At 36.6% G+C, this 13,150-nt stretch overlaps 1 protein-coding gene across 1 annotated transcript in view; it reads right to left on the minus strand.

Moving 5' to 3' along the window:
• Positions 1 to 558: 558 nt before the first annotated feature.
• Positions 559 to 13,150, minus strand: part of SNX25 (sorting nexin 25) — a 56,163-nt gene continuing 43,571 nt past the window's right edge. The window contains exons 13-19 of the mRNA XM_081959749.1: positions 10,950 to 11,063; positions 9,837 to 10,001; positions 9,216 to 9,330; positions 6,615 to 6,681; positions 4,208 to 4,389; positions 3,272 to 3,372; positions 559 to 2,520 (exon numbers count right to left, since the gene is read on the minus strand). Coding sequence (XP_081815875.1) covers positions 2,440 to 2,520; positions 3,272 to 3,372; positions 4,208 to 4,389; positions 6,615 to 6,681; positions 9,216 to 9,330; positions 9,837 to 10,001; positions 10,950 to 11,063 — 825 coding nt within the window. The 3' untranslated portion in view covers positions 559 to 2,439. The remainder of the gene's footprint in view (positions 2,521 to 3,271; positions 3,373 to 4,207; positions 4,390 to 6,614; positions 6,682 to 9,215; positions 9,331 to 9,836; positions 10,002 to 10,949; positions 11,064 to 13,150) is intronic.

A 13,150-nucleotide genomic window follows, 5' to 3' on the forward strand; every position in this document is an offset into this window, starting at 1 on the left:
ATAGATCGTATCCGGCCCCATACATCCCTTCAGCCTATCCGCTCACACAGAGAGGGACTCCTCCGGGTGCTGTCCACTAGGCTGTGCCAGCGGGCGACGCCTAGGGGAAAAGCCTTCTCTGTGATGGGCCCGACCCTCTGGAATGACCTTCCCCCTGACATTAGAATGACTACTGATCTCCGCTCCTTCCGTCAGAAACTCAAAACCCACCTGTTCCAGCTAGCCGGCCTGGCCTAATTCCAGCCTTCCCACCTCAGTTTTGGTTTTTAAATTTTATGATTGGTTTTATGGGCTAGTTTTAATTTTTATAAACTGTACAGGGGTTATTTAATTTAATTTTAATTATGTATATTATTGTTTGGATGGGTTTTTTAAATTTATACCTGTACACCGCCCCGAGTCCCTCCGGGGAGAGGGGGCAGTCTAGAAATCTAATAAATAAATAAATAAGAACGAGATAAGGGATAAAGAAAAAGCATAAACACACTTCAAAGAAAACAAACAATATATTCATTAACTTAAACCAGATTCTTTCACTGGTGAAGAATACAAATCACTATAGGTAATCCTGCACATGACATCTTCAGATGCTGAAGAGAATGACAGAAAAATACAGAAAACCGATTATTTATTCATGATGCACTGTCAGGTTGGACACAAACAAAAGGAAAATGTGGGCAGTGGCTTCAAACAGTTTATATGGATTCTGTCTTCTAGGTTAAAAAAATGGTTCCAAAACCACCACCACCCCAGGAAAACCTTGAGTATTTGTCACATCAGAGTGCTTTCAGTTTGTGAATATCAAAGTGCCAGGAATTCTTCAGTTATCTTGAAGAAACATTAACTATTAGCTATACTGCCTAAGATGATACAGTTTTAACAAGTTGTATACTGATTTAGTAGGCTTATGTCACAATAATTATTTTTGTTTACTATAAAATGTATGAAAAAAGTTTGCCCAATATATATAAAAACATTTCATTGCACATTAGAAAGAACAATGAGAACATTAAATTAGCAATGTACACATGTATAACTAATTTTAAAAAATAAATTTAAAACATCCTTTGAAAGCCCTGACTTCCTAAAACATTCTTCCACAGTTGCTGAAAAATTATTTGGTTTTTCTTTTCTTTTTTGCATATAGTTAAATCAATCTCTGCTATTAGACCATTTGAATAATTACTTGAAATCAGTAAGCCCTGAAATTCATGGGAGATATGGGTTACCCGTGGTGATATATAGATAATACATTGCAGAAGAAAAGTAGATTATAATTCAGGCCTTTATGCATTGGATCAGTAATTAACCATAATATGCATTGCAAATACACATAATATGTGTATTTAAAATCATAGCATAAGGTTCATTGCTGTTAAAAAGAACAAGCTAATTTTCCTAATGTGTGAATTGTTAGGATTTTTTAAAAAACAAATATAAAAAGATCAATGTGTCTCATATTTGATGGATTATGGCTCTTTTCTTTGCACCTATTGGTAATTCTGTCTTTGAGTCATACCTATCTGAAAGTACTGCATTTTTTTAGTATGACACATTAATAAATTAAGTTTAAAATACACACTGCTGCTCTAACAACAACCTAACAGCTCTCTTATCTGTCCTTTAAATAGCTAAACTGGCAACTTTGACATAAAATTAAATAAGGGTGTAATAGCCCTTTTAAAAGAGATACTTTATAGAAAACATACCCTGGATAACATCAAAATGGGCTGAGTGATTTAACTGCACTTCAATTTATTACGATGATAAGATATTTATATCCTGCTTAAGGCTAATTCACTCATAATGTGTTTCAAGATAATGCTAAATTTTGGTTGTCTGTTATTCAAACAAATACAGTTCTCTGAAACAGCACTCCCAACTTTCAAACTGTAATGAGAGATGTAATTATGAAGCAGTGCACTCTACTTTTATAATTTATTGCTTACAAAGGCTGCAAACTATGGAAAATCTTTGGTAAAAATAAAAGCAGTAAAATTTACACAGTATCTTTACATATATTGCACAACAAGGCTCATCAAGACACAAGAAAATAGAGAAACAGTGAGTATCCTCAGCAAAAAAAATAACTGTACAACATCCATTAAGATATCACTAAAGCAAAATGCCTTTTGTAAATGCTTAAAATATTTTATATTTCATATATCTTATATTAACATTCACATTTCAATCTGTATCTTAAAGAGATTTATTAATATAACAAGTTAAATAAAAGCCAGAAACTACACATTGCTGGCATTCCACCCTATCATCTGTTCTTTTCAAGTCTGCTTTTCTTTGCTTTGTGTAAATCTAAAAAAAAGAAAGAAAAATATACAAATTCTCAGAAGTTTTCAGTCAACCCTCTATGGAAAAGAGGGAAATGTTTAATGTCTATTATTACCAACAGACATTCTTCTTACTAATCCACCTGAACATTCAAACCTGAGCTGCTTTAACCTTCTCTAAATGAATTCGCAGTTCAGGACACAATTCAAGTAGCAGCATTTCCAATAATACCTAGGAGAAAAAAAATTAAAATGTGTTTTTTTTCCTTCTAAACTGACATTAGAACATCAAATATCACAGTATAAGCTGGAGGACTGAAGCACAATTTACTTCTTCTGAAGAGACACCTTAGGGACCCCAGAATGGACAATTTAGGGGTTACGGGGTGTATAAGCATTACAAATAAGGTAAAAGCTTTTATTGGCAAGCATGTTTCCTGATCTGCAACCAACTTTAAATAAATGAATCTGAATATTTTTTGCAGGGAGGTATAATGAAAAGGTCTCCCAATAATGAGACGGAAAGCTCTCTGTTCTGGAATAGGATTGCTCTGTGTAACTCCAAGTATATAATAGGCACGATTGCATGTGTGTACACTGCTGTCCATCATTTCCCCATTTTCCAGGTGGTTCAAGCATGGTAGAGAGCCAAGTTGCTATCTTATATTGGTGTTAACTGACAACAGACCTCTAGATCTACTACTAGATCTAGTATGATTGAGGAGATCTCAAGAATTAGTAAATTATTTTTATAATTTGATTTAACCGATTTCTTTCTATTGCTTCAGCTACTACCCAGCTAGAGAAGGATGAGAAATTGAAGAAAACAGGTGTGAACTTTGTATTCTCTTAAGTGGATTTCACCCATTCCAAGTTTTAAAAAAAAGTTCTATGAAACAGTATATTAGACAGTGAAGCTTCTAAGATCTGAGAAAGGATCAGTTTAAAATAGAAAGCAACCCCACAGTCTGAGTTAAACTCACATAAAGAAGATGCTTATTAGCCTTGGTTTCTTGTAGTGCATTGAACACTTTGATTACGCCATGGCGAGCATTTTGCTGTCCAACGAGACTTTGGAGTGTGTCTGAAAGAAGCATTTTTTAAAAAAAAAAAGTTTGACTGATTTTAATGCTTTCAACCATTTATGAAGAATAATTATCTAGAAATACAGTGTATAATGAAATAGAAATATATCCACAGTAGTGTCATGATATAAAAACCCAAGCTGGTGCAATGCCAACAAAATAGTAAGTCCAACTACTATAATAGACTAAAGGAATGATGGAAGTCCAACTATCTCTAGTTCCTCTACTCTGTCATCTAAATTATTTCTCCTCACTGTGAAGTACAATACCATGGAAGAGCCATTGTAGAAGTGGCTAGAATGCAGTATTGCAGGCTAACTCTGCTGACAGCCAGCAGTTCGATCCTGATCAGTTCAAGGTTGACTCAGCCTTCCATCCTGCCGAGGTAAGTAAAATGAGGATCCAGATTGTTGGGAGCAATATGCTGATTCTCTAAATCGCTAGAGAGGGCTATAAAGCACTATGAAGCGGTATATAATGTTATTCCTATTGCTATTAGATGGCCAAGGAGAAGTTTTACTTAAACAGGTTTGTTCATCAAATTTGACCTCCATTGTCCAAATAACATATATGCTAGCATGTAAAAGTAAAAAGTTAAGACTGCAATGTAATTATCCTATTATACTGCACTCATAAGTGTCAGGACTCTATCATTATTTTTATTTTTCCCATTTACCCTACTTTTTTCCCCCTTCCCCTTTTCCTCCCACATTTTCTCACTTATTTCATTTTCTTTTATATTTAATATCCTGATAAACTTAACAGCTTATCTTGATAAAAATCTTAAACAAAAGAATAATGTTCTAATTTTCAAATAATGTCAGAATATCTCACCTGGAATGTTTTCAAGTAGTTTCTGCTGTGCTTTCTGTTTTATTTCTCTACTATGCTGTTCACTTACAGGCTTTGTGCTGGGTGCCAGTTTCCCATTTGGCCAAAATGTATCTCGAAATATATTGATATAGTAAACAAGCATTGGCTCGCTGAAGATCCAATTTACAGTGTCACGAATTTGTCTTGGAGGAAAAGCATTAAGAAAAAAACGTGTTAACCTATTTTTCCCTTTCTAAAAAGAAATAACACACACACAAAGTATAACTAAAGTCAGGTCCCATCAGATCAGCCAATCTAAAGAAGACCATCATACCATAATTTGCAAATATAAAAAAAAGTTTGCGCCAAGGAATATTGAAAGGTCATGAAGTCAAACAAGGGAGTGTTTAGAAGGAAATGCCAAACAATTTAAACATTTAACGTAATTTACATAATAGTCTGTGCCTTTTTGTATACCCTGTATTTAGATAGTATAGGCTCGTTAGTATCATGAAATTTTCTTACATCCCCATGTTATACTATGCTACTTAAACAAAAGAGGATGGAGTGATTGGAATATGTTCTGTCTGGAAATAAATAAACTTGAAAGTAAAATTGCTAAGGAAAACCATGAAAATAGTCTCAAGCTATCATTTTACAACTAGGATTCTTTTAGAAAAATGAAAGCTAATAGTAATACCAAATAAATCTAGCAAAAGTTCAATTTGGATGGAACAACCTTAAGAGAGATATTGTTGGATCAGCTTTCCACAATCCTAACAAGGACCATGTTCAGCTGGCCAAGGAATTCTGGAAGGTGAAGTTCACATATTTTAAAGTTGCAAATTTTATATTTTTAGCATTAAAGCTAAAATAAAAGTTATTCACACGATTTCTCTGCTCACTTGCCTGTTCAGCAGAAAAAGCAGCTAATGATTTGGCACTTCTATTTCTATTAAAACCTTCTAAAACTGCATTTTAGAAGAACTCCCTTAAGAGAGGACTGTGCAAAGCTATCAAGACAGACCCTTCATAGAGGGCAAGGAAGCAAGAGCTCCTGGTGCAGCTGGACCAATGGGCATCACAAAATGCCCACTGCAATGCTTTGCAAAGTCCTGCAGAACAGTAAAGATGTCAACCTTTCCTTCTGGTCCCACCTTGGTTTTCTTTTTTTAGAGGGATAGCAGTTTCAAGCCTCTAATGTAATCAGAAGCCACAGCTCTTGGGTATCACCCAGTTTTGATCAACCATGCATAGGATAGTAATCTTACTGCGGTACATTAACTCATTGCCTTTTTATTATCTATTATTTTCCCATCATTATATCCAACTGAGGATATTACAAATTGCCATAAAAATGATCATTGTCATTACCATTATCATCATCGAGTCCCTTTCGGGAGAAGGGGCGGTCTATAAATACGAATAATAAATAAATAAATAAATAAATCATCATCTTCTGCTATCTTTCAGCAGTATAATAAATCCCTCAACATCAATCACTGATCAAAATACACACTATTCACTAAATTAGAGTTGTGTATCCTAAAGTCTAATCATAGCGAAAGTATCACTTGTGTCTCCTGTTCCTGTTAATAATTTGAAGCAAGTTAGCTTCCCATCATCTGCCAAAGTGCATTGAACGCTATAAGCACAGGACCACAATTGTTTCATCTCAAGAACTTAGAGCAGGGGTGTCCAAACTTGGGAACTTTAAGACTTGTGGACTTCAACTCCCAGAATTCCCCAGCCAGCCACGCTGGCTGGGGAATTCTGGGAGTTGAAGTCCACAAGTCTTAAAGTTCCCAAGTTTGGACACCCCTGACTTAGAGTATACTTATTTCAAAGTGTCTCAGAAGTATTGTTCTATGGAAACATGTTAGCTTATAAACTCTTATCATTATATACACTCTCATAGCTCATAATTGTACTATAAGCCGATACACATTTGATATCTGTTGAAGAATTCAGGTTCCTGACTATCTCAGTCTGTTTTCAAGCAGGTTTGTTTCCTGTCCAAGTAATCCTGCTGTATCAGGTGAAATAGTACAATGCAATTCTTATCTTTATATTCAGAAGTTAGTTGCGCTGCTTTCAGTGTTATTTCTTCATTACTGTTACTTCTAGGCATGGAACAATAATATTTCTATTCAAATCAATAGAAATCACAAATCCAGACTTCCTTGGCACAACTTCTGATATAGCTTGGAATAGAACGTTCATGGTATCATTCAGTGTAGCATTCATAGCATCATTCTTAGAAAGAAATCTCTATATTTGTACTTAAATAAATAAATCTGTAGAAACAAGTTTTGTCTGTTTTTTAAGAATAGGTCAATCACAACCTCTATCTGGATTGTTTCTGGCTGCTTATGCATCAAACAACTACTAATTCTTAGTACTTTTAGAAGCAATATAGCACACTCACTTGTTGATGGTTCTTCCAAAAGTGACCTGAACTAGTGCAATTAGTGTCTTCCTCACCCACTTGAACACTAAAAAAAGAAAAGTGCAAAGAGGTAAATCCAAAACCTGCAGTTAATGCTCATTTAACTATACTGTTGTATACCTGGGCAAATAATTTGTCTGCATGAAATTGTGAGGCGAGATAATCCAGGGTTATACAGAGTGATTTTCAACAGATGGCAGAGGACTTTACTTCAAGCATATTCAGTGGAAGCCTAAGGGCTAAACTCAGCTGAGTCACTTGTCATCTGATTCTGTGAAAGCCATAAAAGTCTGTAATGTCTGAGATCAAGTGACAGGTAAAATGAGGATAAACAAGTGAAATTAGATCCAGATATGAAGAGGTCAGGTTCACCTATAGAGGCATCATGATGCTTTGGCCAGCAGCTTTGAAATATACATCTAGCCTTTTTGTTAATTGTTTCAGTAGTGATGTGGGACATGAGTGGTTTCATCTAATTTAGAATACTTTTCATTAGAAATGACTGCTGGATCAATCTCACCCGATAAGTATTAGTTACTGTTTGTTGGCAAAGTCCTTCATACCAACTTTGGTCGCCACGTAGTCTGCAGCCAAAACTATCATCGGGTAAAGTGATCTTATCATGTAATCTCAGTATAACAATTGTACTAATTATCAATCAATTTCTAATTTCTAAATGTTCCATGATTACCATAATACCTTAAATAACTCTGAGTTAGTTGAGACTATATTCTTTCTTTCTAAGGGAAGTCATACAGTGGATATAAAAAGTCCATATACCCTTGTTACAATGCCAGGTTTCTGAGATGTAAAAAAAATTAGACCAAGATAAATCCGTTCAAAATTGCTCTGATTTTTTTACATGTCCAAAACTGGCATTTTCACAGGAGTGTGTAGACTTTTTTATATGTACTGTATTTAGAACCATCAGTTGTTGTACTTCCATTATATACTAACATCAATGTCAAAACCTACAACCAAAGTTTACATTCAGCGCATCTTACTTTAACTGCAAAGTTTACATTCAGCCCACCTGTCATGCGTGCCTCCCTCAGTAACCAAGAAAGAAACCTCTCAACTCCATTGTTTGTGGAATTAAAAGTACTTTTACTGGTTATGAATAGATAGCAGCGAAGTAAAGCAAGGTCTGAGACAGAAAAGCGCGAAATCATACATATCAAACATTTGCCCAGCCCCCTCCCTCCAACAACCCCCACCCCATTGCCCAATCTGCAACTCCTTTAGGTGTCATGTGGGTTGCATCTCCAAGAAGCATCATCAGGTTGATATGCAGGACTGTTGGCCTTAACCAGGTCCAAACATCGGCCATCAGCATGGGCAGAAGATGGTGAGAAAACTCCCTTTTTGACTAATCCTCCTGTACTAAATTCCCATCCCAAATACCATGCCCTCCCCCCGTTTCCATGGCAGCCGAAAGCAAGTAAGCGAAGCAGAGGCTGACACCACCTTATCTATTTGAAGGTATTTGTTTATAATTCACCAATCATATTCAGCAATAAGCCTTTTCTTGTTTCAGAAAAAATGTAACTAAGCCCATCCACCTTGCTGCTGGTTGCCCTCTTCTTCAAGCTTTTCCAACATTTGGGCCTTTTCTAGGGAGAACTAGGTCTTTGTATAATGTGCCCAAAGTAGGATCTGAGCCTGGTCATTTATGCCTTCAGAGAGAACTGAGGGATAATTTGTTCAATGATTCATTTATTTGTTTTCTTGGTGTTCACAGTATTGTTGGGAGTTCTCTCCAACACAATCGTCCAAAAGCATTCATATTCTGCCTAGCCAACTTCTTCAAATTCCATATTTTGCTTCTATAGTGTCAAAGTAAAACTATTGCTTAGACGATTCTGATTTTTAAAGTATAGGCACATCACAGCATTTTAATATCTTTTTCAAGACCTTCATGGGTACTCTACCAACTGCTAATTTGTGCTATACTTCTTGACTCTTGTTCTTTTAAAGTTAATGATTGATTCTAAAAGGCAGAAACTATCTACCTTCTTCACTGGCAATTCTAAGATAGGTCATTCTTTCCATTGTCGTTAGCTTGCTCTTCTTTATATTTAATTTTAGTCCTATTTCTCAATGTATTGCTTCTAGATCCTTTACATTTTCAACTATCAGACTAATGTCATCAGCTTAGTGCAGGTTGTTGATATTTCTTCCTCCAATTTTAAAACCACGCCCATCTTCTTCCATGACATCTATACATATAGAGATTGTTTTTATATAAATATGTTCTTAAGACCCATGAGAGAAATTAATGGATCTCAGGAAGAAAAATCATCTTCCCATGTTTAAAAATTATACAAGATGTAAGTACTTTATTTGTTCACTTTCTGTCTTCAGCAAAAGCTGTGACTTTCCTTCATTTTATCTTTGCAACAACTATTCTGCAAACTAGACTGAACCAAAATAGAGTGGCTGGCCAAAAGATGCCCAATGCATCTCTGCTTAGGGCTCAATTCAACCTAGGCATTTCAAGTCCTAATGTAACTTATTACTACTCAGTTGCTTAACTACTAATATGCTTTTTATATGCTAAAGAACCAGTTGCTTACTTACTTCCTCGCAGCTCAAAAATCTCTCCTATCAGCATGAAACAAGGCTCTGCAAGGGCATCCCGTTTCCCATCCACATCATCCCCATAGTCAGATAGATCATCATCTTCAGCTTCTTCCTAAGTATCATAAACATAGCATGAAAATTTAATTGAACCTTTAAATGCATTTCTGCTCTTTTTCTAAGACAGGAATAATGACTGCTGTTTCAAGTATTGCAATATTGTGGGATAAATGTGGGAACTAACTGTTAGAACTGTTCTGAAACCCATGAAATTGAAGACAATGTATACAACAGATCCTCCAATGTTTTGTTTATTGCAAAATAATTTTTGAAGCCATTTATCGTCTTGGTTATTGGTTCATTTAAAACTACTCACACTTCTATCTCATCTGAAACAACTCCATATGTGTTCTGTTCTTTTTAGATTAGTAAGATTAGCAAACCTCTACCTTTGCAATTTAGTTGCTTCCTTGAGTGACATATCACCCTAAGTTAGAAACAAACAAACAAACAAACAAACCATATTGTAGCTTTTAACACAATGTGACCTACTGTAAGTCTAGTTGTCTCATTATTCACCAATGCTTATCTACCAAAAATAATTCTTCTTTATCCACTTACCTCCTGATGAGAAAAGAAGTCACCAGGAAGCCTCTCCAAAAAGGACGAGAGTGAAAATGTTGACTTCTTTCCCTGTATGTCGATAATCTTAAGGTATTCAGGAGAAGGGCTTAAGAAGGCATAAAGTGCTTCACTCTGACACAACCTTTCATCAGAAAGCAATTTCTGCAGAAAAAAGACAGTATGATATTTGGAGATACCAAAGAGCAGATTATTTTATTTTTAAAACAAGAAACAACTGCATATGATTATTACAATCCATCCTGCATATTACAATCCATTATAGTTAATTTGGTTATTTTGTGACAAAGTAAAAATATTTATCAGTAGCAGAACTTACTTAGAGACATCAGAACATACACACTATTTTTAAAGTCTAGTTTTTCCTCCCAAAACATATCAGAAATCTGCTTATAGATACAAAAATGGAACAAAGTATAAAATAGCAACAGCAATAGCAATAGTACTTAGACTTCTATACCGCTTTATAATGCTTTACAGCCCTCTCTAAGCGGTTTACAGAGTCAGCATCTTGCCCCCAACAATCTGGGTCCTCATTTTACCGACCTTGGAAGGATGGAAGGCTGAGTCAACCTTGAGTCCTAACCACCGCGCCACCACGGCTCTAGATCCTTAAATCCTCCAGATCAAGGGTGTCAAACTTGCGGTCCATAGGCTGGAAGCATCACGCGCTGGCCATGCCCACACCCGATTTAGCAAAGGGGGGAAAAGTCACAATACGTCATTTGACGATGCCGTGACAACGCAAGCTTGATATCCCTGCTCTAGATACATAGATCCTTAGAGAATATAACACAAGATAAATGCAGGCTTATTCTTTTTTTAACCAATTCTACCTCCTTGACAAGAATTTACATTCAACACATTTTCAAATACTGGCCTCTCACACTATTTGTTCAAAAGCATACTTAAGCACTAAATCTCAGTGAAAGCAAAGGGACACATTTTGATGACAAAATTAGACCATTTTATCAATCTAGGGACTGAATTTAGGATGCAGTGTGAAAAGATGTATTATCAGAAAAAATAAAAAGGAGAAAAAAACCTTCTACAATGAACTCTCTGGGATTATCAAAAATTAAGGAATCTTACCTGTAAGAAATTATTTAATTGGTTCTTAGATTTCTCCATGAATTTCTGGTCTACAGATTTAAAGGGCAATTTGCTGAGTGATGGCAACTGAGTTTTCTTTAATGATGGAAAGCACTAGGTAAGAAGAAGCAATTTCCTAATTAATAATCTATTTTAATTTACATGCCTAACTAAAGCCAACAAGGTATTAAATGATATGACTAGGTACTGCTAACTTTCAATTTCTCTGTATGTCATTATACCAATAGAAGGCAACATAACACAGTCATACATCAAAAAACCACAACTACACAAAAACATCACCATAGCACATAAACCAATTAAACCTCCCCAAAACATCTTAAATAACTCAAAAGACCCAATAATCCAAGAAGAAAAAACCAACCTAGGCATCATCTAGAACACTCTAAGGATTGTTTGTGTGTGTGTCTCTCCCTCCCTCCCTCTCCCTCCATCTCTTTCAATAGAGGCCGGGAGGGAAAAAATGGGCCCATTTTTGGCCACTCTAGCCTCCAGAAGGTGGGTGGGGGCCAGCAGGTAGACGGGGCAATGTGGGCAGGGCAGCCTCGTGGCCCCACATTGGCTGGATTAATGGCTTCGGCAGGCCGTATGTGACCCCCAGGACGTAGTTTGAGGAGTTTCAACTGGGAAACTCAATATCCTAGACCAGGGGTGTCAAACTGAAGGCCTGGTGGCCAAATTCGGCCTGTGGGGTGCTTAGATCTGGCCCGTGCGGCCATCCTGGAAACAGCGAAGGACTGGCCAGCGGTGCCTCTGCCAGTGAAAACAGAGCCCTCCTGAGCTCCATTTTCGCTGGCAGAGGGTTGCAGGAGTGTGTGTTCAGACTGAAAATGGAGTTCAGGAGCGTGTTTTCGCTGGCAGAGCGCTCAGGCCACCACCTGCATCCCCGACATGAGTGATGTCAAACTGGCCATGCCCACACTGGCCTCCCAAACACAACCTTGATGTGGCCCTCAATGAAATCGGGTTTGACTCCCCTGCCCTAGACCAAAGTAAATCTCAAAACACTAGGGAATTAACCTAATCAAGGAACTACCAACTCAGACAATCAAATGATAAACAACAGATTAATCAAGACTATCAGTAAAAAACAACAACCCACTAACACTGACAGGGCAAGCTATTGTATATAAACAGAAAACAAATCACACTCCTCCTAGCACTAAAGATGTTACCTAGCTGGGTAATGAAATATCTGCAGGAAAACAAGCAAGCTTAGAGAACACCAAGATCCTTACACCACATGTTACTTTTTTTAGTACAGCCATGCTTCCGGAAATAAACCTACACCAGCTTAAGATTTATAGTAGCCATCGCTTTGCTGAACACCACAACGTCTTATAAAAGTATTTGAATATTCCTGGGGCTTGGAATGTGTTAAGGCCTCCATTACTTGGCTTTACTATTAAATGATTAATCATCACGCTGCTGTTTGTATCTATTTATTTAATTTTGTGGATGTTTTTATTGTTTTAATGTTTTTAAATTGTTTCATAATTTTAAAATTGTAAACTGCCCAGAGTCAGCTGGCTGAGTTTGACAGCTACAGAAATTGAATAAACAATAATAAATAAAAATGCTCTTGATACAAGAAAGTCAACTAACTTCCTAACACTAACACTCTGAACAAAGGTAAGAAGGTATTTCCATTGATCTACCAAATGAATCTAGACCTAACTACAAAGTCAATAAAATAACACAGAAGACACTTCCATATTGTAATACCCAAGGATCAAGCATGACTTTATTGACTTTTACTTAATTTAATGAATATTAAATATAGTAATAATTTTATGAATTAAAGTACAGTCACTTCTATCGATCACGTCTATCAATTGTAACAAAAAAATTAAAAAGGATTAGCAGTGGAGACAATTCATTCAGTAGAAGATGACCCAATTGAGCCCAAGGGTGGAATCAATTACATCGTTAGTATGGAGTCATTATATCCCCATAACAGGTGTGGGTTCTGGCAGGCACTACTGCCGGTTCGCTCTTGAGCGTGCTGTGCTTGCACTTGCACTTTAAGTGCACATTGTACTTAAAATTGTTCTGCGCTTGCGCAGAACTGAAAAACAAGATGCCGGGGCCTATGGCGCCACCCAGGGAAACAGTTCGAGGGCATGGCAGCCCTGGGTCACTGCTGGTTCTTACGACCCAGACTGCCAAACCACTAGCGG

The sequence above is a fragment of the Natrix helvetica genome, assembly GCF_964273705.1.
Source record: "Natrix helvetica genome assembly, chromosome: 7".
Lineage (NCBI taxonomy): Eukaryota > Metazoa > Chordata > Lepidosauria > Squamata > Natricidae > Natrix > Natrix helvetica.